The following is a 25,411-nucleotide window of genomic DNA, read 5'->3' as shown; positions in this document are numbered from 1 at the left end:
CAGCACTTTGGGAGGCCGAGACGGGCGGATCACGAGGTCAGGAGATCGAGACCATCCTGGCTAACACGGTGAAACCCCATCTCTACTAAAAAAATACAAAAAACTAGCCGGGCGAGGTGGCGGGCGCCTGTAGTCCCAGCTACTCGGGAGGCTGAGGCAGGAGAATGGCATGAACCCGAGAGGAGGAGCTTGCAGTGAGCTGAGATCCGGCCACTGCACCCCAGCCCGGGGGACAGAGCAAGACCCCATCCCAAAAAAAAAAAAAAAAAAAAAAAAAAAGGTCACTTTTGTTGCCCAAGCTGGAGTGCAATGGCACTATCTCCTCTCACTGCTACCTCTACCTCCCAGGTTCAAGCAATTCTCCTGCCTCAGCGTCCCAAGTAGCTAGAATTACAGGTGCACACCACCATGCCCAGCTAATATTTTTGTATTTTTAGTAGAAGGGGGTTTAACCATGTTGGCCAGGCTGGTCTCCAACTTCTGAGACCACCCACTTCAGCCTCAAATGATCTGCTCGCCTTGGCCTCCCAAAGTGCTAGGATTACAAATGTGAGCCACTGTGCCTGGCCTAGGACAACTCTTTAAAGGAAGAGGCTGTGCCTTTCTTTATTCCTCCTCCTCCTCCTTTTTGCTGGCTGGAATGTGGACATGATGGCTGGCACTCAAGCAGTCATCTTGGACCATGAGGCAATATATTACCTATGGTAAAACAGCAATATAGAAGGAGCCTGCTTGACAACTTGTCGAGCTGCCTTGCCAGTCCTGAAATGTCTACCTCTGGACTTGAAGGAAAAAACAAATTTCTGAGCCAGGTGCAGTGGCTCACGCCTGTAATCCCAGTACTTTGGGAGGCCAAGGCAGATGGATCACCTGAGGTCAGGAGTTTGAAACCAGCCTGGCCAACATGGCAAAACCCTGTGTGTACTAAAAATACAAAATTAGCCGGGCGTGGCAGTGGGCACCTGTAATCCCAGCTACTCAGGGAGACTGAGGCACGAGAATAGCTTGAACACGGGAGGTGGAGGTTGCAGTGAGCCAAGATTGCACCACAGAACTCCAGCCTGGGCAACAGAGTGAGACTCCATCTCTGAAAAAAAAAAAAATTTCTGGTCAAGTGCAGTGGCTCATGCTTGTAATCCCAGCACTTTGGGAGGCCAAGGTGGGCAGATCACAAGGTCAGGAGTTCAAGACCAGCCTGGCCAACATGGTGAAACCCTGTCTCTACTAAAAATAGAAAAATTAGCTGGGTGTGGTGGTGCGCGCCTGTAATCCCAGCTACTTGGGAGGCTGAGGCAGGAGGACTGCTTGAACTGGGACCTAGGATGCGGAGGTTGCAATGAGCTGAGATGGTGCCACTGCACTCCAGCCTGGCGACACAGCAAGACTCTGTCTCAAAAAAAAAAAAAAAAAAAAGATGTCGCATTTAAGCCACTGTTAATTTGGGTTTTCAATCACATGCAGGCAAATTTCATCCTAATCGATTTGTTCTCCCACACTCCCATCACCACCATAGAGCTGACCATATTTTCCCATCTCTTTTCAAGCTTAGGATCCTGCTGACGTTGAGCAGACAACAGCCTCTACACATCTCCACTTATATGTCCCACAGGCTCCTCTAACCGTAGACATCCAAAACAAACCACTCAGGGATGCTGTTCTTCCTGCCACAAGCACTCAGTCAGCGAGAACGGCCCTGCTGGCCACAAGCTGTTCAAGGCAGAAATCTGCCAGTCATCCCTGTCCTCGTCACTCCCCACTTCTAGTTCATGCCCTTTCCACTTCTTGAATCACTTGAAATCTTCTCAAGCAAGCTCAGTTTAATCCTCCAAATCTCTTCTTCTTTTTTGAGATGGAATCTTGCTCTGCTGCCCAGGCTGGAGTGCAGTGGTGTGATCCCGGCTCACCGCAACCTCTGCCTCCTGTGTTCAAGAGATTCTCCTGCCTCAGTCTCGAGTAGCTGGGATTACAGGCGCCCGACACCATGCCTGGCTAATTGTTGTACTTTTTTAGTAGAGACAGGGTTTCCCCATGTTGGCCAGGCTGGTCTCAAACTCCCGACCTCAAGTGATCTGCCCATCTCAACCTCCCAAAGGGCTAGGATTACAGGTGTGGGCCACCATGCCCAGCCCTGATGCTCCCTTCGCTGTGTTGGGTGGCTTTCATTGAGCGGGGCCCTGTCCTTTACCAACTTGCTGAGGTGTTCCCTGAGGAACATTCCGGATGCACGGGGCAGCCCGGATGCTGGAAAGATGTGGCTTGAAGGTCTTTGTTTCATGGGCTCCTGTCTTCATCTTTGTCTTTCTAACTAGGTAATTGACACCATCCAGGCCTCAGTTTCCTTATGCATGAAATAAGAATATTAATTGAAGTATCTATCTCACAGGTCTGCTGTAGGATCAAATGAAGTAACAATGCAAATTTGCTTCGAAAGGTGAAGCATGTGATAATAAATATGTGCTTCCTATAATTGTTAATAACAGCAATAACAAAGGAGGTGACATATCATAGAGATTAAGAACACTTTCGAACCAGCCTGGGCCGGGCACGGTGGTTCACGCCTGCAATCCCAGCACTTTGGGAGGCGGAGGCGGGCCAATCACTGGAGGTCAGGAGTTCGAGACCAGTCTGGCCAACACGGCGAAACCCCACCCCTACTAAAAATACAAAAAAAATAGCCGGGCATGGTGGCAGGTGCCTATAATTCTAGCTACTCAGGAGGCTGAGGCAGGAGAATCAGTTGAACCCAGGAGGCAGAGGTGGCAGTGAGTCGAGATCACGCGACTGTTCTCTAGCCTGGGTGACAGAGCAAGACTCTCTCAATAATAAATAAATCAGTAAAAAAAAAAACAGCCTGCCTAGACTTTTTTTTTTAAGAGACAGGGTCTTACTCTGTCACCCAAGCTAGAGTGCAGTGATGTGATCATAGCTCACTGCAGGCTTGATTTCTGGCTCAAGTGATCCTCCCATGTCAGCCTCTTGAGTAGCTGGGACTACAGGTGTGCACCACCATGCCCAGCTAATTTAACAAAACAATTTTTTAGAGATGGGATCTTGCTATGGTGCCCAGGCTGGAGTGCAGTAGTGAGATCATAGCTCAGTGCAGCTTCAAGCTCCTGGCCTCAAGTGATCCTTCTGCCTTGTCTTTCCAAAGTGCTGGGATTATAAGCATGAGTCAGGCTTCTGCTTAGATTTTAAAATCTCAACTCCATTCCCTTTTATGTGCATAAACAGGAGAAGTACTGAATTTCCCTGAGCCTTACCGTACTCATCTGATAAATGGATCTAATAGACCTCCCTTACAGGGAATGGACTGGGGAGGCTAACTCTGTCAAGCACTAAGCACAGCGCCTGAAGCATCAGAGGCATCTTTTTTTTTTTAAGACGAAGTCTCGCTCTGTTGCCCAGGTTGGAGTACAGTGGCATAATCTTAGCTCACAGCAGCCTCTGCCTCCTGGGTTCAAGTGATCCTTGTGCCTCAACCTCCTGAGTAGCTGGGATTATAGGTGTGCGCTACAGGCTGATTTTTGTATTTTGAGTAGAGACAGGGCTTCACCATGTTGACCAGGTTGGTCTCGAACTCCTGACCTCAAGTGATCCACCTGCCTTGGCCTCCCAAAGTGTTGGGATTACAGATGTGAGTCACTGCACCAAGCCAGGAGGTAACAATATATCACCAAGCGGTAATGTTCACCAGGAACAGTCAGTATTTAATAACAGTAAGAAATTTTTTTGTTACCCTTAAGTGTAAGTTTCCTTTCCTCTACATAAGTTAATTTTGGAGCTAAGCAAACTTGGTCACCCACTAATAAGGGGCAAGCCAGGACCCTATGGAGCACAGAGCCAAGCTCTCAACAACATCTGGTAACTCTGTGCTATTCCTAGAATCACTGCTGGGTGCCCTGCACCCCATGACTGGGCAATGGGACATCCACAGTCCTTAACATCCTTCCAAATCCCAGGGCAGTGGGGAAACCATCCCAACCCTAACCTTTTCCATCTGCTTCTCCAGGGAGTCCAGGGGGTGGGCCCGGGACAGCAGCTGCTTCAGGCGGCCCAGTTCCCGCTCCTTCTCCTCACAGTGCTGCTGCTGCTGCTGTCGCTCCTGCTTCAGGGCGGCAATCTGGGCTTCATAGCTACTGATGGAGTCTGGTGGGGGAGAGGGAGGGTCAATGAGCCGGCCCTGCCTGTGGGCGAGCAGGGGACTCTTGATGCACTGACTCTGTGAGACAATCTACCATAGCGGTTGCCATGGCAGACTTTGCAGAAATTGACCTGGGCAATCACTCAGCCTCTCTGTGCATCAGTGTCCTTAGGTGCAAAAGGGGGAAACTACTGATCATCCTTCTGGTGGCTACAGATTAAATGAGATGACATATCTAAGATAGTGTACAAAAAAATAAAAAATAAAAATAGATGAGATGACACAGGCAAGGTGTCCAGCCCTTTCTCAGGCACACAGAAGATGTGACACTGTTCCTATTAATATATACCAGGAACAGTCAATATTTAAGAACAGTAAGAATTTTTTATTATTATTATCATTATTGTTTTGAGACAGAGTCTCACTGTCACCCAGGCCGCAGTGCAGTGGTTCAATCCTGGCTCACTGCAGCCTCCGTCTCCTGGGTTCAAGTGATTCTTTTGCCTTAGTCTCCCATGTAGCTGGGATTACAGGTGCCCACCACCACGCCCAGCTAATTTTTCTATTTTAGTAGAGGTGGGGTTTTGCCATGTTGGCCAAGCTGCTCTTGAACTCCTGACCTCAAGCGGTCCACCTGTCTTGGCCTCCCAAAGTGCTGGGATTACAGGTGTGAGCCACAGCTCCCAGCCTCATTTTTTTTAATTTTTGAGAAAGGGTCTCACTCTGTCGCCCGGGTTGAAGTGTAGTGTCGCAATCATGACTCACTGCAACCTCAGCCTCCTGGGCTCAAGCAATCCTCCCACCTCAGTGTCCCGAGTAGCTGGGACTACAGGCACACCCTAGCACACTTGGCTGATTTTTGCATTTTTTGTAGAGACGGAGTCTCACCATGTTGCCCAGGCTGGTCTGGAACTCCTGAGCTCAAGCAATCCTCCCGTCTCAGCCTCCCAAAGTGCTGGGATTACAGGCATGAGCCACCACACCCGGCCCTTAATCATAGTCATAAATATTTACGCTGGATCAGACTCTGAGCTGGGCTCTGGAAATAACAGAAATCAATCCAACACAAAGCCTGCCACCGGGAACTCACAGTCCAATGAAGAGGGTGGCTGTGGCAATAGTTAGGATGCAGTATGGGAAGAGGTAAAGGAGAGGACCCTTCCTGGGCTTGGAGATCGCAGAGGAAGGAGCCCTCACTCTGCCTGCCTGGCCAGGCAGGAGAGGACAGTGGTAGACAGTGAAGGAGGGAAAGGATGCATGAGTTAACAGGACCAGTGTGAGCAGCGGAAGAGCGGCTGGCATGGTGAGGTATGTTGGAGGTGTTGGAACAGCAAAGGCACCCAAGGAGACACTGGAAAGGAGGCAGTAGGTGGCTCCCAGGGCCTTGCATGTGACGCCAAGAGGTTTGGAACTTATCCTACAGGTCAGCAGGAGATGGAGGTGATGTTGGATAGAATATAGACTTTTTGGTTGTTGTTAGGGAGTCAGGGCCTGGCACCGTGGCTTACACCTGTAATCCTAGCACTTTGGGAGGCCGAGGTGGGCAGATCACCTGAGGTCAGGAGTTCGAGACCAGCCTGGCCAACATGGTGAAACCCTGTCTATACTAACACAAAATTTAACCAGGTGTGGTGGTGGGCGCCTGTAATCCCAGCTACTTGGGAGGCTGAGGCAGGAGAACTGTTTGAACCCAGGAGGTGGAGGTTGCAGTGAGCCGAGATTGTGCCACTGTACTTCAGCCTGGGTGACAGAGCAGGACTCTGTCTCAAAAAAAGAAAACAAAAAAAAAAAGAGAGTCAGGGTCTCCCTCTGTCACCTAGGCTGGAGTGCAGTGGCGAAATCATAGTTCACTGCAGCCTTAAACTCTTGGGCTCAAGTGAACCTCCCACCTCACCCTCCCAAGTAGCAGGGACCACAGGCACTTGCCACCATACCCAGCTAAGGGTCTCACTTTGGTGCCCAGGCTGGTTTCAAACTCCTGACCTCAACTGATCCTCTTACCTGAGTAACATGGACTTGTTTTATTTTTGGTAGAACCTGGTCATTTTTTGTTTGTATAGGGATTGACCTATTACTGTGCACTAACAGTAGAAGTAAAGGTTCAGCTGGGCCGGGTGCGGTGGCTCACGCCTGTAATCCCAGCACTTTGGGAGGCCAAGGCGGGTGGATCACAAGGTCAGGAGATCGAGACCATCCTGGCTAACACGGCGAAACTCCGTCTCTACTAAAAATACAAAAAATGGGGCCGGGTGTGGTGGCCCACGCCTGTAATCCCAGCACTTTGGGAGGCCAAGGCAGGTGGATCACGAGGTCAGGAGATCAAGACCATCCTGGTTAACACGGTAAAACCCCGTCTCTGCTAAAAATAAAATTAAAATTAAATTAGCCGGGCGTGGTGGCAGGCGCCTGTAGTCCCAGCTAGTTGGGAGGCTGAGGCAGGAGAATGGCGTGAACCTGGGAGGTGGAGCTTGCAGTAAGCCAAGATCATGCCACTGCACTCTAGCCTGCGTGACAGAGCAAGACCCCATCTCAAAAAAATAAAATAAAATAAAAACCAACAAAACAAAACAAAAAAACCAAAAAATTAGCCGGACGTGGTGGCACACACCTGTAGTCCCAGCTACTTGGGAGGCTGAGGCAGGAGAACCGCTTGAACCCGGGAGGCAGAGGTTGCAGTGAGCTGAGATCGCACCACTGCACTCCAGCCTGGGTAACAGAGTGAGATTCCATCTTAAAAAAAAAAAAAAAAAAAAAAAAGTTCAGCTGTTAGGCCGCTTGGCTGTTTTCCAGCTGTATGACCTTGGGTAAGTTATTTAACCTCTCCCGGCCTCAGAGCTTCCTCTGTAAAATGGAGATGGAAAATAGTTCCTGCCTCACAGAGTTTGTTATGAAGATTAGTTACTCATAAAGCATTTAGCTCAGTGCCTGGCACACAGTGAGTGCTCAAAACATGTTACCTGGCCAGGCGTGGTGGCTCACACCTGTAATCCCAGCACTTTGGGAGGCCAAGGCTGGCAGATCATTTGAGCTCAGGAGTTCAAGGCCAGTCTGGGTAACACAGTGAGACCCTGTTTCTACAAAAAGTACAAAAAATTAGCCAGGCACGGTGGCATGCACCTGTAGTCCCGGCTACTTGGGAAGCTGAGGTAGGAGGATCTACTTGAGCCCAGGAGTTGGAGGTTGCAGTGAGCTGAGATCACACCAGCGTGGTGTGACACACTCCAGCCTGGGCAACAGAGTGAAACTCTTATTGACTCAAGGAAAAAAAAAAAGCTAGCTATTGTTATTATTTAGGACACACCTGGTTTTTCTTATATAGTAGAGATAACAAGTTTCCCTTAATAAATGTACGTAAAATTTTAAAATGTGGATCTATTTAAAGAACAAATACTAAGTAAATAGCAGAGTAAGAGGGCCGGGCGCGGTGGCTCAAGCCTGTAATCCCAGCACTTTGGGAGGCCGAAACGGGCGAATCACGAGGTCAGGAGATCGAGACCATCCTGGCGAACACGGTGAAACCCCGTCTCTACTAAAAAATACAAAAAAAAACTAGCCGGGCAAGGTGGCGGGCGCCTGTAGTCCCAGCTACTCGGGAGGCTGAGGCAGAAGAATGGCGTAAACCCGGGAGGCAGAGCTTGCAGTGAGTGCTCAAATCCGGCCACTGCACTCCAGCCTGGGCGACAGAGCAAGACTCCGTCTAAAAAAAAAAAAAAAAAAAAATAGAGTAAGTTGTACAAGGATGTATCTACATTGCACAGGCACGTGGATCCTGAAATGTGGGAAATACAGCCCCAGAGAAGTCTCCAGGAGCGGCTGTTAGAAAGGGAAATCGCATGGTGGGAAGGGAATTTTAGGAAGTTTACTCTGGAAGCCAATGTCAAGGCCAGACTATAGATGGAGATCCATGAGGCTGGGACAAAAGTCCAGGAGAGAGTTGACAAGAGCACCACCACAGCAGGGGCAGAGCAGCGGGGGCAGCTCTGACATCTGTTTCAGAGGCTCTGGCTTCTGCTAGAGGAAGGAGAGTAGAAAACAGGATGAGCAGCTGGGGCTTCTGGAGCCAGAGGAGCAAGTACAGAAAACATGGGGTGGAGGCAGGGAAGCTGGTGCATGGCGTGGGGTGGAGGAGGGAGTGTCTGGGGAAGGCTAGAGAGCAGAGCATTAGACTCACAGAGACTGGACCAGGGCTGATTCTATTTCCCAGAAGTCCAGACTAAAATGAGATTGGTCTGGGGAACTGAGAAGTTCTCACCCATCTTCAGGGTTGATCAATCATCAGTGAGGGACAAGAAATGACCATGGGCAAGGCAACAGATAGAAGCTGGGAGCTAAACTTAGCTGTAACTGACAGAGCTGCTGCTATCACATGGAGTGCCTCTATGCAAATTTTAAAAGGGCGGCCCTTCCTCTGGGCCATAGGCATGCCCTGAGCTAGGCAGCCCTGCTAACTTATTCCACAGCTTATCTGTGCCCCCCCATTCTTTTCTCGTCATGCACTCCCCAATATGGGGCTGATGGGGAGTCTAGGTGATTCCCCCGTCTCACCTTTCAGGATGGCCTGCAGCGAGGCCACCTCCTCTTGGCACTGCCGCTGCACCGCAGCCACAGCCTCGGCCTTCGTGCTCTCGCTCACCTCTGCCACAGCCTTCATGGTTTCCATTTCTGCCAGGGCGCCTGCCAGCTCAGCCCGAAGCCGGCTGAGCTCACCTGACTCGGCCTCACCATTTGCCCCTTCCTGAGGCTGGGGGTCCTCCAGTGCTGTGGGGGACAGGGATAAGCTTCTCTTCCCATCTCTTAACACCCCAGGCCACCTACCGGCTTAGCAAGTCCTGCAACCTAGTCCTGTTGCCTTCACCCGGGACCGCCTTCACCTGGGCCCGCCCCGCTCACCTGGCCCCGCCCCTGCCCCGCCCCCTTTCCACTCGCTCTGCCGGGTGCTGCCTACACTCCATCTCTTCGCGGTGGCCAGTTTCACTCAATCCTCTCTTCAGTCCAAGCCGGCCACGCCCTCCCAATGGCCGCGCCCCTTCCTCACTGGGCCCCACCTCGCACCTGTCACTGGCTCTACCTCTTGAATGGCCGGGCCACGCCCCCCTTCGCCGAGAGCTCTAGGCCCCGCCCCCCTTCCCGACGGCGTGGCCCCCCCCCCCCCCCCCCCCCCCCCCCCCCCCTCCGCCCCCCATCCGCAGGTGGCTAGCTCGGCCCCGCCCCCAGCTTCACCGCCCTCTGCGTGCACGGACGCCCCCTCACGTACCAGCCCCCGGCCGCCGCCGCCGCTCGTCGTTGTCCGCGGCCACCGGCGCAGCTGCCGCCATTGCCTCAGAGCAAACGGCGGATTCCCGCACTCCCTGGTGACAGAGCGCACCGCTTCCGGGTCCTCTCGGCTGTTTCCGGATCCGCTCGGCTGTTTCCGGATCGGCCCCGGGCTGGAGGCCCCGGACGGAGGATGGGGGGGATTGCCGAGCCTCGGCCGGAGATTCCCGAGTCGGCTCCCGGCCCCGGCCCCGCCCCGGCTCTTCTTGGCTGGGTCGCGCGGTTTGGGAATACTCCTGCGTTTCAAGCTCCGAAGAGGATCCTTAAGACGTCTTCCCAGGCGTCTCTCCGTGACCTCGGAAGCCCTGCTCCAATTATGCCTCCTCCGGGACACCGGCCTGCCGAGCGCTCCCCCTCGCTCCCTCGCTGCCCCTGCCCGGAGCCAGCCTTTGATCGGCTCCGGCCGCCCTTCCGCCCGAGCCTGGCCTGCGTTACAGCGAATTGTGGCGGGGCCCTCCCAGCACCTCCGCCCTCGTGGAGTGTCCCTCGGGGCAGGGCCGGGTCGGCTTCATTTTTCTGAGCGCTTCAGAGTCCCCGCGTAGTTAGTCGGAGTCTGAAACTTGCACGTCCCCACCCCCATTTTGTTATTCAGCCAGTCACCGCTTCCTGCTGGCCCCCCTTTCCCCCTCCCAGCGCCTTCAAATCCCTCCTCTCCTCTCCGCCTGTGTCTAGATCAGGCTCTATCTGTGACCTCCACCCGGACGGTGACAGGCAATTCAGATTTGTCCAGAGCCTTGGTTCCCCTTCCCCCAAACGTTTTTCTCCCTCTGTAAAGGACACGCCAGGAACCTGGAAGTCCTTGATTCTCATGTCCTCCTGCAAGTCCCGTAAACTCTACTTCCAATGTGCTGACTATACCAGAATGTGCCCCTTTTTCTCCATCTCCAGCGCTAGCACTGCGTCCCAGCTCCCATCACCTCTCCTGAGCTTCCACAGTGTAGACTCGGCTCTTTAATTAATTAATTCTCCTTAAAGCAGCTAGAGTGATTTTTGTAAAACAGACAATGCAGTTTGAAAATGGCCAAAGGTAGAACGCTTTTACACTGTTGGTGGGAATGTAAATTAGTTCAACCATTGTGGAAGACAATGTGGTGATTCCTCAAAGACCTAGAACCAGAAATACCATTTGACCCAGAAATCCCATTACTGGGTATATACCTAAACGAATGTAAATCATTCTATTACAAAGATAAATGCACGAGTATGTTCATTGCAGCACTATTCAAAATAGCAAAGCCATGGACTCAACCCAAATGCCCATCAATGATGGACTGGATAAAGAAAATGTGGTACATATACACCATGGAATACGGCCATAAAAAGGAACGAGATGATGTCCTTTGCAGGGACATGGATAGAGCTAGAAGCCATTATCCTCAGCAAATTAAATCAAGAACAGAAAGCTAAACACCACACGTTCTCACTTATAAGTGGGAGCTGAACAATGAGAACACATGGACACAGGGAGGGGACCTACATACTTGGGGGCCTGTGGGGTGGGGTTTGGGTTGGGGGAGGGAGAGCATTAGCAAGAGTGGCTAATGCATGCTGGGCTTGATACCTAGGTGATGGGTTGATGCGTGCAGCAAACTACCATGGCAGACGTTTACCTATGTAACAAACCTGCACATCCTACACGTGTATCCCAGAACTTGAAATAAAGAAAATAGACAAAGGATACGAATGGACATTTCACTGCTCTCACAGGTGGCAATATGTGCATGAAAAGATGTTAAAAAAAAAAAAAGAAGAAGAAAAGATGTTAAACATCAATAGCTATTTATTCGGGAAATACAAATTAAAGCCACAATCACTTTCATCATATGCACTTCTTGGAATGGCTAAAATGAGAACGCTAACACCAAATGCTTGTGAATATGTGGAGAAACTGGCTTTCTCATATTTTGTTGATGGAAATGTGAAATGGTATAGCCACTCTGGAAAAAGAGTATGGCAGTTTTGAACCAAACTAAACACGCACTTACTTTTTCACCAAGTATAAAACCAATTGTTTTCCACCAAGCTTTGAGCTGAGGTCTCGGTTCAGATGTTACCTCCTCAGTGAGGCCTTCCCTGATCACCCTAACTAAAATGGCCACCTCTGGCTGCATGTGATGGCTCACGCCTGTGATGCTAGCACTTTGGGAGGCCGATGGCAGGAGGATCACTTGAGCCCAGGAGTTCGAGACCAGCCTGGACAACATAGTGAGACCTCATCTCTACAAAAAATTTAAAAATTAGCTGGGTATGGCCAGGCGCGGTGGCTCACGCCTGTAATCCCAGCACTTTGGGAGGCTGAGAAGGGCGAATCACGAGGTTAGGAGATCAAGACCATCCTGGCTAACACGGTGAAACCCTATCTCTACTAAAAATACAAAAAATTAGATGGGCGTGGTGGCACGTGCCTGTAGTCCCAGCTACTCGGGAGGCTGAGGCAGGAGAATTGCTTGAACCTGGGAGGCGGAGGTTGCAGCGAGCCGAGATCATGCCATTACACTCCAGCCTGGGCGACAGAGAAAAAAAAAAAAAAGATTAGCTGGGCATGGTGGTGTGCATCTGTATTCCAAGCTACTCAGGAGGCTGAGGGGGGGAAGATTTACTTGAGCCCTGGAGGCCGAGGCTGCAGTGAGCTTGATTGTGCCACTGCACTCCAGCCTGAGCGAGAGAGCAAGACCCTGTTTACAAAAATAAAAATCAATCAGTCAATCAATCCAGACTCCCTGTACATGCAGCAGGGTTTCTGGGGAAGGGGCTGTAATGATGACTAGAAATGAGCCTCCCGTCAGTTTGGGGAGGGCCTTCCTGACAGCTCTCAGGCTTGAGTTTATCCTGCAGGCCCTGGGAGCCACTGAAGGCCATTGAGCAGGGGAAGCACATGACTAACATCAAAGAAGTTCTCTTGACATGCGGAGTGTAGATGGGAACCAAAAGACATAGGGGACTGGGAACCCAGGAGAGAGGCTGCTGAATTGCTTCTGATTGTGAAGAAAGGATTCAGAGGGGAAAATTGATTCTATCAATATTTAGGATATAAAATGGACTAGCCTTGATGATAGAGTGCATGTGGGAGAAGAGAAAATAAAATTTTCGGCCAGATGCAGTGGCTCATGCCTATAATCCCAGCACTTTGGGAGGCCGAGGCGGGTGTATCACCTGAGGTCAGGAGTTCGAGACCAGCCTGGCCAACGTGGTGAAACCTTGTTTCTACTAAAAATAGAAAAATTAGCTGAGCGTGGTGGTGCATGTCTGTAATCCCAGCTGCTCGGGTGGCTGAGGCAGGAGAATCACTTGAACCTGGGAGGCAGATGTTGCAGTGAGCCGAGATCGCATTATTGCACTCCAGCCTGGGCAACAAGAGTGAGACTCTGTCTCCAAAAAAAAAAAAAAAAGAAGAAAATTTTCTTTCAGCTAGGTATGGTGACTCATGCCTTAATCCCAGCACTTTGGGAGACTGAGGCAGGAGGATCTCTTGGGCCCAGGAGTTGAAGACCAGCCTGGGCAATGTAGTGAGAAAGCAGAATAAAAAAAGTTTCCCTCGTCTCTACAAAAAAAAGAGAGAGAGTTTTCTTCCTAACTTATTTTCGTTTTTTTTTTTTGAAACGGAGTTTTGCTCTTGTCTCCCAGGCTGGAGTGCAATGGCACGATCTTTGCTCACTGCAACCTCCGCCTTTCAAGTTCAAGCGATTCTCCTGCCTCAACCTCCCAAGTGGCTGGGATTACAAGTGCGTGTCACCACACCAAGCTAATTTTTGTATTTTTAGTAGAGATGGGGTTTCACCATGTTGGCCAGGCTGGCCTTGAACTCCTGACCTCAAATGATCAGTCCCCCTCAGCCTCCCAAAGTGCTGGGACTACATGAGCCGCCTTGCCTGGCCCCTAACTTATTTTCTTTCCTTTATCCAGCAAATACCTATCGAGTGTCTACTAGATGCCTGTGCACAGCTAAGGATGGTAAATATTTCTGTTCTCAAAGAAAGAACATTCTGGTGCAGGAGGCAGATGAGAAGACTAGCAAATACACATGCATAATTTGAGATTGGGGGCAAGTGCTGAGAATGAAATAAGGGCAGGAGATCAAAAAAGCATGTGAGTAAAGGGAATTTGAGGAGGTTTTCTTTTTCCTCTTCTTTTTTGTTTTTTTTTCGAGACAGAGTCTCACCCTGTCATCCAGGCTGCAGTCCAGTGTTGCAATCTCAGCTCACTGCAACCTTCGCCTCCTGGGTTCAGGCAATTCTCCTGCCTCAGCCTCTCGAGTAGCTGGGATTATAGGCATGAGCTTTTTTTTTTTGTATTTTTAGTAGATACTGGGTTTCACCATGTTGGCCAGGCTGGTCTCGTTCTCCTGACCTCAAGTGATCCGCCCGCCTCAGCCTCCCAAAGTGCTGGGATTACAGGCATGAACCACTGTGCCTGGTCTTTTTTTGTATTTTCTGTAGAGATAGGGTTTCACCATGTTGCTCAGGCTAGACTTGAACTCCTGGGCTCAAGCGATCCTCCCACCTCAGCCTCCCGAGTAGCTGGGACTACAGGTATGCACCATCATGCCCAAATACATTTTTTTGTATTTTTAGTAAAGACGGATTTCTCCATTTTGCCCAGGCTGGTCTCGAACTCCGGCTCAAGTGATCCGCCCACCTGGGCCTCCCAAAATGCTGGGATTACAGGCATGAGCCACCGCACCCAGCCAACATATAATTACCTATCTATCTATCTATCTATCTATCTATCTATCTATCTATCTATCTATAGAGAGAGAGGCTCTTGTTGCCCAGGCTAGAGTGCAGTGATGCCATCTCAGCTCACTGTAACCTCCATCCCCCGATCCTCCCACCTCAGCCTCCTAAGTAGCTGGGAACACAGGCATGTGCCACCACACCTGGCTAATTTTTTGTATTTTTGGTAGAGATAGGTTTTGCCATATTGCCCAGGCTGGTCTCCAACTCCTGAGCACAAGCAATCTGCCTGCCTTGACCCCACAAAGTGCTGGGGGGTGTGAGTCACCTCCCCCAGCCTGAGATTTTTTTTTTTTTTGAGACGGAGTCTCGCTCTGTCACCCAGGCTGGAGTGCAGTGGCCGGATCTCAGCTCACTGCAAGCTCCGCCTCCCAGGTTTACACCATTCTCCTGCCTCAGCCTCCCGAGTAGCTGGGACTACAGGCGCCCGCCATCTTGCCCGGCTAGTTTTTTGTATTTTTTAGTAGAGACGGGCGTTCACTGTGTTAGCCAGGATGGTCTCGATCTCCTGACCTCGTGATCCGCCTGTCTCGGCCTCCCAAAGCGCTGGGATTACAGGCTTGAGCTACCGCGCCCGGCCAATATATATATATTTTTTTTAATTTTTTTTTTTTGAGACGGAGTCTTGCTCTGCTGCCCAGGCTGGAGTGCAGTGGCCGGATCTCAGCTCACTGCAAGCTCCGCCTCCCGGGTTTACGCCATTCTCCTGCCTCAGCCTCCCGAATAGCTGGGACTACAAGCGCCCGCCACCTCGCCCGGCTATTTTTTGTATTCTTTTAGTAGAGACGAGGTTTCACCGTGTTAGCCAGGATGGTCTCGATCTCCTGACCTCATGATCCGCCCGTCTCGGCCTCCCAAAGTGCTGGGATTACAGGCTTGAGCCACCACGCCCGGCCCAATATTTTTTTAAAGATAATAATATATATATATTTTTGAAGCACCGGGGGGCACAGGGAAGGCCTCTTTGAAGAAGTACCATTTGAACTGAGACCCGAAGGATGAAAAGAACCAGTCCAGCAAAGAACCAAAGAGCCCCCAGCAGAGATCCAGGAAGAAGGGCTACAAGCGCAAGGGTCCTGAGGCAGGGAAGCACTTGGCAAGGGGGAGAGTGGTGAGGCATGAGGTGGAAAATGTAGGTAGGTCAGCAACACTCGGCCTACTAGGCCTTGGGTTGGAGTTTTTATTTTAGGTAGATGAAAAGTAACTGACATTTTTTGTGTTTTAAAAAATTTCTGTAGAGATGGGATCTCACTGTGTTGCACAGGCTGGTCTCAAATTCCTGTCCTCAAGGGCTCCTCTCACCTTGGTCTCCTAAAGTGTCGGGATTACAGGCGTGAGCCTCTGTGTCTGGCTGTAACTGACATGTTTTAAGCAGGGGAATGACATGCTCTAGTGAAAGCTAGTCTGGGCAGCTGGGTAGCTAATGAGGGGATTAGAGATTTTGTTGAATGAAAGGCAGATTGAGTCCTGCTACTTGCCCCCTTTGTTCCCCAATGCTTCACTCTTCCGCTTCCCAGCCCCCTCAACTGGCCAAAGGGAAGTGGGGGCCCTGCCACCTGTAGGGAGGGTCCCCTGGGGTTTGCCCACAGCAAACAGGAAGTCACAGCCTGGTGAGATGGGCCTGGGAATCAGCCACTGAGAAAGTGGGTCTCTTGGGTCCCTGAACTCTTTTTCTGAGTCCCTGCAGCAGTGAAAAAGACACAGAGGCACACACACAGAGAGAGAGAGAGAGAGAGAGAGAGACAGAGACAGAGACAGAAACAGAGAGACAGGAGAGGCTCGGGGCAGAATAAGAACAGATTCAGGAGTTAGAACTCCTGGGTTATTTTAAAACGATTTTTCTTTTAAAGACAGGGTCTTGTTGTGTTGCCCAGGCTGGAGCACAGTGGCTATTTCCAGGCATAATCATGGTGCACTGCAGCCTTGAACTCCTGGGCTCAAGCGATCCTTCAACCTCAGCCTCCCAAGGACCTGGGACCATAGGCATGCACCACTGTGCCTGGCTTTTGCCTGGTTTTGAACTCAGGCAGGATGACTTGAGCTCTTAGCCATTAATTGATGCTGTATCTCATTAACTGAGGGTTTGCTATGTGCTGGACACTGGGTTAATAGTGCCAAACATATTGTCATTTTTAATCTTCACAAACAAACAGTATTTGTATAGGAGTGTTTTCTTTTGTTTCTTTTTTTGAAACAGAGTCTCACTCTGGCGCCCAGGCTGGAGTGCAGTGGCGTGATCTTGGCTCACCGCAACCTCCGCCTCCCGGGGTCAAGTGATTCTCCTGCCTCAGCCTCTCAAGTACCTGCGATTACAGGCACGCACCACCGTGCCCAGCTAATTTTTCTATTTTTAGTAGCAACAAGGTTTCACCATGTTGGTCAGGCTGGTCTCGAACTCCTGACCTCAGGTGATCCACCCACCTCGGCCTCCCTAAGTGCCATGCCCGGCTAATTTTTTTTTTTTTTTGAGACAGAGTCTTGCTCTGTCACCCAGGCTGGAGTGCAGTGGCGCAATCTCGACTCAGTGCAAGCTCCGCCTCCTGGATTGCCGCCATTCTCCTGCCTCAGCCTCCAGAGTAGCTGGGACTACAGGCACTGGCCACCACGCCTGGCTAATTTTTTTGTATTTTTAGTTGAGATCAGGTTTCACAGTATTAGCCAGGATGGTCTTGATGTCCTGAGCTCGTGATCCATCCGCCTCTGCCTCCCAAAGTTCTGGGATTACAGGCGTGTGCCACCGCGCCTGGCCTAATTTTGTATTTTTAGTAGAGATGGGGTTTCACCACATTGGCCAAGCTGGTCTGCAACTGCTGACCTCCTGTGATCCGCCTGCCTCAGCCTTCCAAAGTGCTGGGATTACAGGCATGAGCCACCCTGCCCAGCCTGTATAGAAATATTATTATCCCCAGTTGACAGAGAAATAAACTGAGGTTTCGAATGATGAAGTTTAGTCAAATAGTGGAGGCGCAAGATTCAAACTCAGGTCTGCTAGAACCCAGTCTATTAATGGGTGGATGTGGAGGTAGAGGGAGGACCGGTAAAATGTTTGCTGAACGAATGAATAGGGTGTGTGTGAGTGAACAGACATGGATTCAGAGCCCGGGGTTCCGAGGAGGAGGGAGAGGGAGAAAGAGGGAGCCCTGAAGGCTGAATCCGCTCAGGCAACAAATATTTATCAGGTGCCTACTATGTACCCAGCACTGTTCTAGGGCACTTGCAATTAGTGGTGAACAACACGGTCTGTACTCCAAGAGGCTCATATTCTGTGCAGAAAACAGAAATGAACAAGTAAACCCACAAGATCATTTCCCATGGTGGTGAGAGCTGGGATGAAAATAAAACAGCGTGGCAGGGAGGAGGCAAATGTGAGTCTGGAGGGTTCCTGGAGAATGGGGCCTGAGGCGTGACCACCCCCTTCCTCTCTGGGGGGACTGCCTGCCACCCCCGCAGACACCCATGGTTCAGTGCCCTCCAGGCCCCTGCCTGCCCCAGCATCCCCTGCGCGAAGCTGGGTGCCCCGGGGAGTCTGACCACCATGCCACCTCCTTGCCTCCTCTTCTTCCTCCTCTTCCTCACCCCCATGGAAGTCAGGCCCCAGGAACCTCTAGTGGTGAAGGTGGAAGGTATGTCCAAAGGGCAGAAAGGGAAGGGATTGAGGCTGGAAACTTGGGTTGTGGCTGGGTGTCCTTGGCTGAGTAACTTACCCTCTCTGAACCTCCATTTTCTTATTTGTAAAATTCAGGGAGGGGTTGGAAGGACTCTGCCGGCTCCTCCACTCCCAGTTTTTGGAGTCCTCTGATCTATAACCCGGTGTGAGGAGTGGGGGGGCTTGGAGGTCCCCCCACCCATGCCCACACCTCTCTCCCTCTCTCTCCACAGAGGGAGATAACGCTGTGTTGCAGTGCCTCGAGGGGACCTCAGATGGCCCCACTCAGCAGCTGGTCTGGTGTCGGGAGTCCCCGTTTGAACCCTTCTTAAATCTCAGCCTGGGGCTGCCAGGCATGGGAATCCGCATGGGGCCCCTGGGCATCTGGCTTTTAATCTTCAACGTCTCTAACCAGACGGGGGGCTTCTACCTATGCCAGCCGGGGCCCCCATCTGAGAAGGCCTGGCAGCCTGGCTGGACAGTCAGTGTGGAGGGCAGCGGTGAGGGCCGGGCTGGCCGGGCTAGGGCAGGGGCAGGAGGAGAGAAGAGAGGCCACCATGGACAGAAGATGTCCGCGGCCGCAATGGAGCTGGAGAGAGGGGCTGGAGGGATTGAGGGCGAAACTCGGAGCTAGGTGGGCAGCCTCCTGGGGCTTCGTGGCTTCAGCATGAGCTGCTTCCTGTACCTCCACCTCTCACTGCCTTCTCTCTCTGTCTCTCTCTCTCTGAGTCTTTGTCTCTATTTATCTCTGCCTTTGAGTCTCTATCTCTTTCCCTCTCCTGGGTGTCTCTGCATTTGGTTCTGGGTCTCTTCCCAGGGGAGCTGTTCCGGTGGAATGTTTCGGACCTAGGTGGCCTGGGCTGTGGCCTGAAGAACAGGTCCTCAGAGGGCCCCAGCTCCCAACTGTATGTGTGGGCCAAAGACAGACCTGAGATCTGGGAGGGAGAGCCTGTGTGTGGCCCACCGAGGGACAGCCTGAACCACAGCCTGAGCCAGGGTAAGGTGATGACTGGGGAGATGCCGGGAAGTGGGGGTCCAGAGACGGAGGGGAGAGGAAGCTGAAGAGGTGTGAGACCCTGAGGATCAGGCTTTCCTCGTCTTATCTCTCCCTGCCCCAGACCTCACCATGGCCCCTGGCTCCACACTCTGGCTGTCCTGTGGGGTACCCCCTGACTCTGTGTCCAGGGGCCCCCTCTCCTGGACCCATGTGCGCCCCAAGGGGCCTAAGTCCTCATTGTTGAGCCTAGAGCTGAAGGACGATCGCCCAGACAGAGATATGTGGGTAGTGGACACGGGTCTGTTGTTGACCCGGGCCACAGCTCAAGACGCTGGAAAGTATTATTGTCACCGTGGCAACTGGACCAAGTCATTCTACCTGGAGATCACTGCTCGGCCAGGTAGAGTTTCTCTCAACTGAGAGGCATCTGTGTGGGGGTACTGGCAAGAAGTGGAAGCCAGTCACTCTTAGGTTCCCCCAACTTGAGGGCTACTCCCAGCCTCACCCCAAACCCCAACTTCTACACAGAACATTGACTCCAAGTTTTTTTTTTTTTTTTTTTGACGGAGTCTTGCTCTGTTGCCTAGGCTGGAGTGCAGTGGTGCCATCTCGTCTTGGCTCTCTGCAACCTCCGCCTCCCAGGTTCAAGCGATTCTCCTGCCTCAGCCTCCTGAATAGCTGGGATTACAGGTGCCCACCACACCTGGCTAATTTTTTTTTTTTTTTTTTTTTTTTGAGAGGAGTCTTTCACTGTCACCTGGGCTGGAGTGCAATGGTGCAATCTCAGCTCACTGCAACTTTCGTCTTGCAGGTTCAAGTGATTCTCCTGCCTCAGCCTCCCGAGTAGCTGGGATTACAGGCGTTCACCACCACGCCTGGCTAATTTTTTTGTATTTTTAGTAGAGAAGGGGTTTCACTATGTTGGCCAGGTTGGTCTCGAACTCCTGACTTCGTGATCCACCCGTCTCAGCCTCCCAAAGTGCTGGGATGACAGGCATGAGCCACAGGGCAGGGTCAGGCCTAATTTTTGTATTTTTAGTAGAGATGGGGTTTCTCCATGTTGGACCAGGCTGGTCTTGAACTCCTGACTTCAGGTGATCCGCCTGCCTTGGCCTCCCAAAGTACTGGGATTGCAGGCGTGAGCCACCACACCTGGCCTAGACTTCAAGTCTCTTTCCTCGCTTCCAATACACTACTTTTCTGGGTCTTCACCTACCATTGCTCGTGCCTGCCCACCAGCTTGGGTGGAGTCTTCCTTCCTCCCCAACTCCTCACTTTTGGAGCCCTGGGCCCTCTTCTTATCCCTGTCTGCACGCTTTCCCATTTGACCTTGACTCCCAATGGCTTTTTGGGTCACTATGCCTTGGTGACTCTATTCCAGGCTCCATATTCAGCCGTCCCCTGTGCCATTTGATGTCCCATGGACACCTCAGGCTCAACAGATACAAAATCAAACTCAATGTCTTCCTCAAGTATAGTCTTCTTGGTGGCCCTGTGTAAGCAGAGGGCACCACCACCTGTTCCCTTGCCCAGGCTAAGAACCTGGGCATCCTTCCTTTTCCTCACCCTGTCCAGCAAACTGGTCACAGTGTTCTGCCAGTTCTCTCTCCTTCATACAATCCTATCATGCTATCCTAACCGCAATTCACAAACCCAACCCCAACTTTCACTCAAAACTTGATCCAAGCAATGTGCTGGATCCCAGCTGTAACCTTGCAAACTCAACTCTGCCCTTCACTTTGACTGTGACTGTCCTTAATTGCAGCAGGAAACTGATCATTATGCTCTCCTCAATCCACACATTGCCTCTGAATACAGCCATGGTTTGTCTGTGATTTGCTCAAAAGACACTGCCCCATGTCATGTGCTAGGCTCTGTGACAATCCCTGACCTCCTGGGACATGACTCCTTAGAGAGAGGAGAGCCTTTCTCACAGTTTGGGATTTTGAGTCTGTCTTTTTTTTTTCTCTTGAGACAGAGTTTCGCTCTTGTTGCCCAGGCTGGAGTGCAGTGATCTCTGCTCACTGAAATCTCCACTCCTGGGTTCAAGTGATTCTCCTGCCTTAGCTTCCCAAGTAGCTGGGATTACAGGCGCCCGCCACCATGCCTAGCTAATTTTTTTGTATTTTTAGTAGAGACAGGGTTTCACCATGTTGGCCAGGCTGGTCTCAAACTCCTGACCTCAGATGATCCACCCGCCTTGGCCTCCCAAAGTGCTGGGATTACAGGCGTGGACCACCGCACCTCGCCAAGTCTGTGTCTTGCCTCTGTGCCCCAGACTTGAGGTTCTTTGAGATCTCGGGATTGGAACGTAAGATGCCAGCCTGGGGTCCTCATCTCATAGCCCCTTCCCCCTAGCACTATGGCACTGGCTGCTGAGGATTGGTGGCTGGAAGGTCCCAGCTGTGACTTTGACTTATCTGATCTTCTGCCTGTGTTCCCTTGTGGGCATTCTTCAACTTCAAAGAGGTGAGTCATGTCCCCAGTGGGTCTGTCCAAACCCTACTCCATCTTCCCCAGGATAAGCCGGCTTTGGTCAGTCTGACAACCATCTTTCTTTCCTCCCATCCCTCCCTGCAAGACCCCAGAATCCTGTTCCCCCCAGTCTTCCTCTAGCCTCCCTCAAACTTCCCAAGCCTCTTGCATTTTTTTTTTTTTTTTTTGAGACAGGGTCTCATTCTATCACCCCTGCTGGAGTGCAGTGGCACAATCTGAGCTCACTGTAATCTCTGCCTCCCAGGCTCAAGTGATTCTTGTGCCTCAGCCTCCTGAGTAGCTGGGACTACAAGTGTGTGCCACTGCGCCCAGCCGATTTTTTATATTTTTAGTAGAGACAGGGTTTTGCCACGTTGCCCACGCTGGTCTTGAACTCCTGAGCTTAGGCAATTTGCCGGCCTCATCCTCCTAAAGTGCTGGGATTATAGGTGTGAGCTACAGCCCCTGGCTCCCTCAAACTTTTTTTTTTTTTTTGAGATGGAGTTTTTGCTCTGTTGCCCATGTTGGAGTGCAATGGCATGATCTCGGCTCACTGCAACCTCCACCTCCTGGGTTCAAGCGATTCTCTTGCTTCAGCCTCCCTAGTAGCTAGGATCACAGGCGCCCACCACCACGTCCGGCTAATTTTTATATTTTTAGTAAAGACGAGGTTTCACCATGTTGGCCAGGCTGGTCTCGAACTCTTGACTTCAAATGATCCGCCCACCTCGGCCTCCCAAAGTGCTGGGATTACAGGCACGAGCCACCGCGCCCCTCCCCCTTGCAATTTGAACTCCTGTCTCCTCTGTTGAACCAAGTGAGCTCCCCAGTACCTGGCCCCACAAATCCTCATCCTGCCAAGCAGCCCCTCCTCTGATCACTCCCTTTAACTCCCACCAGCCCTGGTCCTGAGGAGGAAAAGAAAGCGAATGACTGACCCCACCAGGAGGTAATGCAACCAGTGCACCCCTCGGTAACACCCTCCACCTTCACTTTATGCCTTGCACTTACTGTTTGCTCTGCCCAGGGGTTCTTTGTTCCGTCTCTACTGTTTCAAATACTGCCCAACCTCAAAGCCCAGCTCCAAAGCTACTTCCTCTGTGAAGACCTCCTTGGAAATGATCATCTCAGACTCCTCTATTGGCTGTCCCAGCACAAGGATCACGTTTAACCTCTGAAGGCTTGGACAGAATCTTGAGTGGGTCCGCCATTCCATTCCAAGTTGGCCCTCACTGTGCACTTCCCCTTCTCCCGCCAGGTTCTTCAAAGTGACGCCTCCCCCAGGAAGCGGGCCCCCGAACCAGTATGGGAACGTGCTATCTCTCCCCACACCCACCTCAGGCCTCGGTAAGAGGCACCGCCCCTCCAGCCTATAGCTCCGCCCCAGATCCAGGGCTCCACCCACACTGTCCTCATCCCTCCAATCCGCTGTGCTCCATGCCTTCTGGAGCTCGGAACTCCGCCCCACCAGGGAGAGCAGTCCCGCCCATCTATGAGCCCCACCCCTAGAACCAGGCCCCGCCTCCAGGGCTCAGAGCCACGCCCCCAGGACCCAGAGCCTGAAGTCCAAATCAGGAGCAGAACCTCGCCCCAGAACTGAAGGCCTCGGCCCTAGATTTAGATCCCGCCCCATGGTTCAAGGCCAGGTTCCTAGACTCAGAGTCCATTTGCAGAACCCAAAGCATTTCTCCCGGTGCCCCGCCGCGCGGACCCTTAGCCTTGACCCGCCCCCATCTCTTCTGACCCCGTCTTACAACGCCCGCCCCTCTCGCCAGGACGCGCCCAGCGTTGGGCCGCAGGCCTGGGGGGCACCGCCCTGTCTTATGGAAATCCAAGCAGCGACGTCCAGGTGGATGGAGCCGTGGGGTCCCGGAGCCCTCCGGGAGCGGGTGAATGATTGGGGGAGGGAAGGGTCGTTCCCCACATGGAGGGGGTTGGAGCGCTCTGTGGTCCGAATAGTGGACTGGGGCCTGGAGGAGAGGGGGCGTGACTCGGTTCCCTATCCCCATCCCGAAACCCCTAGGCCCAGAAGAAGAGGAAGGGGAGGGCTATGAAGAGCCCGACAGTGAGGAGGGCTCCGAGTTCTATGAGAACGACTCCAACTTTGGGCAGGACCAGCTCTCCCAGGGTAAGGCTGGCCTCCTCCGTGGCCCCCCACCTCTCTGCGGTGGCCTGTGGACTCCCATGGACACCCCTCCTTCTCCACCAGATGGCAGCGGCTACGAGAACCCTGAGGAGGAGCCCCTGGGTCCTGAGGATGAAGACTCCTTCTCCAACGGTAACTTGGGGCCTTTGTGGGACCTCAGAGACTTAGGTGTAATTGCAGCACTGTGACACCCCTAGAAGGGGTCCCTGGAGTTCTCTCTCTTTTGCCACAGCTGAGTCTTACGAGAATGAGGATGAAGAGCTGACCCAGCCGGTCGCCAGGACGATGGGTGTGTGTGAGGATGGCAACAGTTGGGGCGGGGGAGGTGGAGGAGGCCTGGAGGCCAGGAGGAATAGTAACCTCCCTCTTCCCTTTCCAGACTTCCTGAGCCCCCATGGGTCAGCCTGGGACCCCAGCCGGGAAGCAACTTCCCTGGGTGAGAGATACTTTTGACCAGACTGCCTTACCTAGCTTGGGTGACCTGGCCTCAGCTCTGACACCAGACCCAACTTTGACCTGACCTTGACCCCAAACCCGAACCCAGTCCTGACCTTGGATTTGACTTCTCTCACCTCAATACTAAGCCCCATCCCCCATCCTGACCCCCAATATTTACCCCCTCCCTAACTATGAATATCAACACCGATCCTGATCCAGTATCAACCTGGACTTGACATCCACCTCACCTCAGCCCCTCAGTGCAGACCTCAACTTGGACCCCAGCTCACTCTGCAGCTTCTTCATGACTCTGACTCCCTCCAGTTTTTCCTTTTTCCTTTTTTCTCTCTCTTTTTTTTTTTTTTTTTTTTTTGAATTGGAGTCTCACTCTGTCGCCCAGGCTGTAGTGCAGTTGCCACCTCTGCCTCCCAGGTTCAAGCGATTCTCATGCCTCAGCCTCCTGAGTAGCTGGGATTACAGATGTTTGCCACCACACCTGGCTAATTTTTGTATCTTCAGTAGAGACGGGGTTTCGCCATGTTGGCCAGACTGGTCTCAGACTCCTTACCTCTAATGATCTGCCCACCTCAGCCTCCCAAAGTGCCGGGATTACACGTGTGAGCCACCATGCCCAGCCCAGTTCTGTTTGTGACCCCTTCTCTAGCCATAATCTAACCCATATCTAACCCTGACTCTACAGCTAACCGGGGCCCCAAACCCGATGCTGACCGAATCACCCCTTCTCAGCATAGCATAGGTGATGCCCCTCACCTTCCTCTGCCCCTTACTCTTCCTCCTTACCGTAGGCTGTACTTCCCGTGCCCTAGCCTCCAATTCTCCATCCCCCGCCCAAGCAGGGTCCCAGTCCTATGAGGATATGAGAGGGCTCCTGTATGCAGCCCCCCAGCTCCGCTCCATTCGGGGCCAGCCTGGACCCAATCATGAGGAAGGTGGGTGCTTCTGCCGCTGTCCCCTGCTATCCCCTGGGCTGACTTTGCCTCCCAGCCTACTTCCAGTGCCACCCGTGTTCTCCTCCCTGGTCCTATCCAGATGCAGACTCTTATGAGAACATGGATAATCCCGATGGGCCAGACCCAGCCTGGGGAGGAGGCGGCCACATGGGCACCTGGAGTGCCAGGTGATCCTCAGGTGGCCAGGTGAGCTGGGACTGCCCCTAGGGAAAGGGGGGAGGGAGGGAGATAGGCACGGATGACAGTGGCTGCTGGCTCTCAGGGAGGGAGAGGGAACAGGGCTCCTAGGGCCTGGTGGGCAAGGGGAGGGCTGCTGGACCCCTCCCCATCACTGTTTCTTCTTCATAGCCTGGATCTCTTCAAGTCCCCAAGATCCACACCTGACTCTGAAATCTGAAGACCTTGAGCAGATGATGCCAACCTCTGGAGCAATGTTGCTTAGGACGTGTGCATGTGTGTACGTGTGTGTGTGTGTGTGTGTATACATGCCAGTGACACTTCCAGTCCCTTTTGTATTCCTTAAATAAACCCAATGAGCTCTTCCAATCCTA

The 25,411-nt window shown here is 52.2% G+C and overlaps 2 protein-coding genes across 5 annotated transcripts in view; one reads left to right on the top strand and one right to left on the bottom strand.

Moving 5' to 3' along the window:
- The window catches only part of RABEP2 (rabaptin, RAB GTPase binding effector protein 2), a 21,995-nt gene extending 11,955 nt beyond the window's left edge, over positions 1-10,040 (bottom strand). The window contains exons 1-3 of the mRNA XM_023192941.1: positions 9,396-10,040; positions 8,687-8,899; positions 3,989-4,146 (exon numbers count right to left, since the gene is read on the bottom strand). Coding sequence (XP_023048709.1) covers positions 3,989-4,146; positions 8,687-8,899; positions 9,396-9,456 — 432 coding nt within the window. The 5' untranslated portion in view covers positions 9,457-10,040. The remainder of the gene's footprint in view (positions 1-3,988; positions 4,147-8,686; positions 8,900-9,395) is intronic.
- Positions 10,041-17,490: 7,450 nt separating this feature from the next.
- Positions 17,491-25,411, top strand: CD19 (CD19 molecule). Of its 4 annotated transcripts, XM_023192942.1 has the most exons (16): positions 17,491-17,810; positions 18,067-18,333; positions 18,651-18,830; positions 18,952-19,230; positions 21,189-21,299; positions 22,206-22,254; positions 22,564-22,652; positions 23,081-23,194; positions 23,329-23,433; positions 23,515-23,583; positions 23,684-23,740; positions 23,831-23,887; positions 24,590-24,646; positions 24,747-24,839; positions 24,940-25,046; positions 25,209-25,411. In XM_023192942.1, exons 1-15 carry the CDS (start codon positions 17,723-17,725, stop codon positions 25,029-25,031), a joined length of 1,707 nt encoding a protein of 568 aa, XP_023048710.1. In that variant the 5' UTR covers positions 17,491-17,722; the 3' UTR covers positions 25,032-25,046; positions 25,209-25,411. The 4 variants fall into 4 exon arrangements, with proteins under 4 accessions (XP_023048710.1, XP_023048713.1, XP_023048712.1 ...); XM_023192945.1 differs by lacking the exon at positions 24,590-24,646; XM_023192944.1 differs by lacking the exon at positions 24,590-24,646 and having other exon boundaries at positions 24,744-24,839.

This window comes from Piliocolobus tephrosceles, chromosome 17 (genome assembly GCF_002776525.5).
Source record: "Piliocolobus tephrosceles isolate RC106 chromosome 17, ASM277652v3, whole genome shotgun sequence".
Classification (NCBI taxonomy): domain Eukaryota; kingdom Metazoa; phylum Chordata; class Mammalia; order Primates; family Cercopithecidae; genus Piliocolobus; species Piliocolobus tephrosceles.
This window is presented reverse-complemented; position numbering and strand designations above follow the sequence as displayed.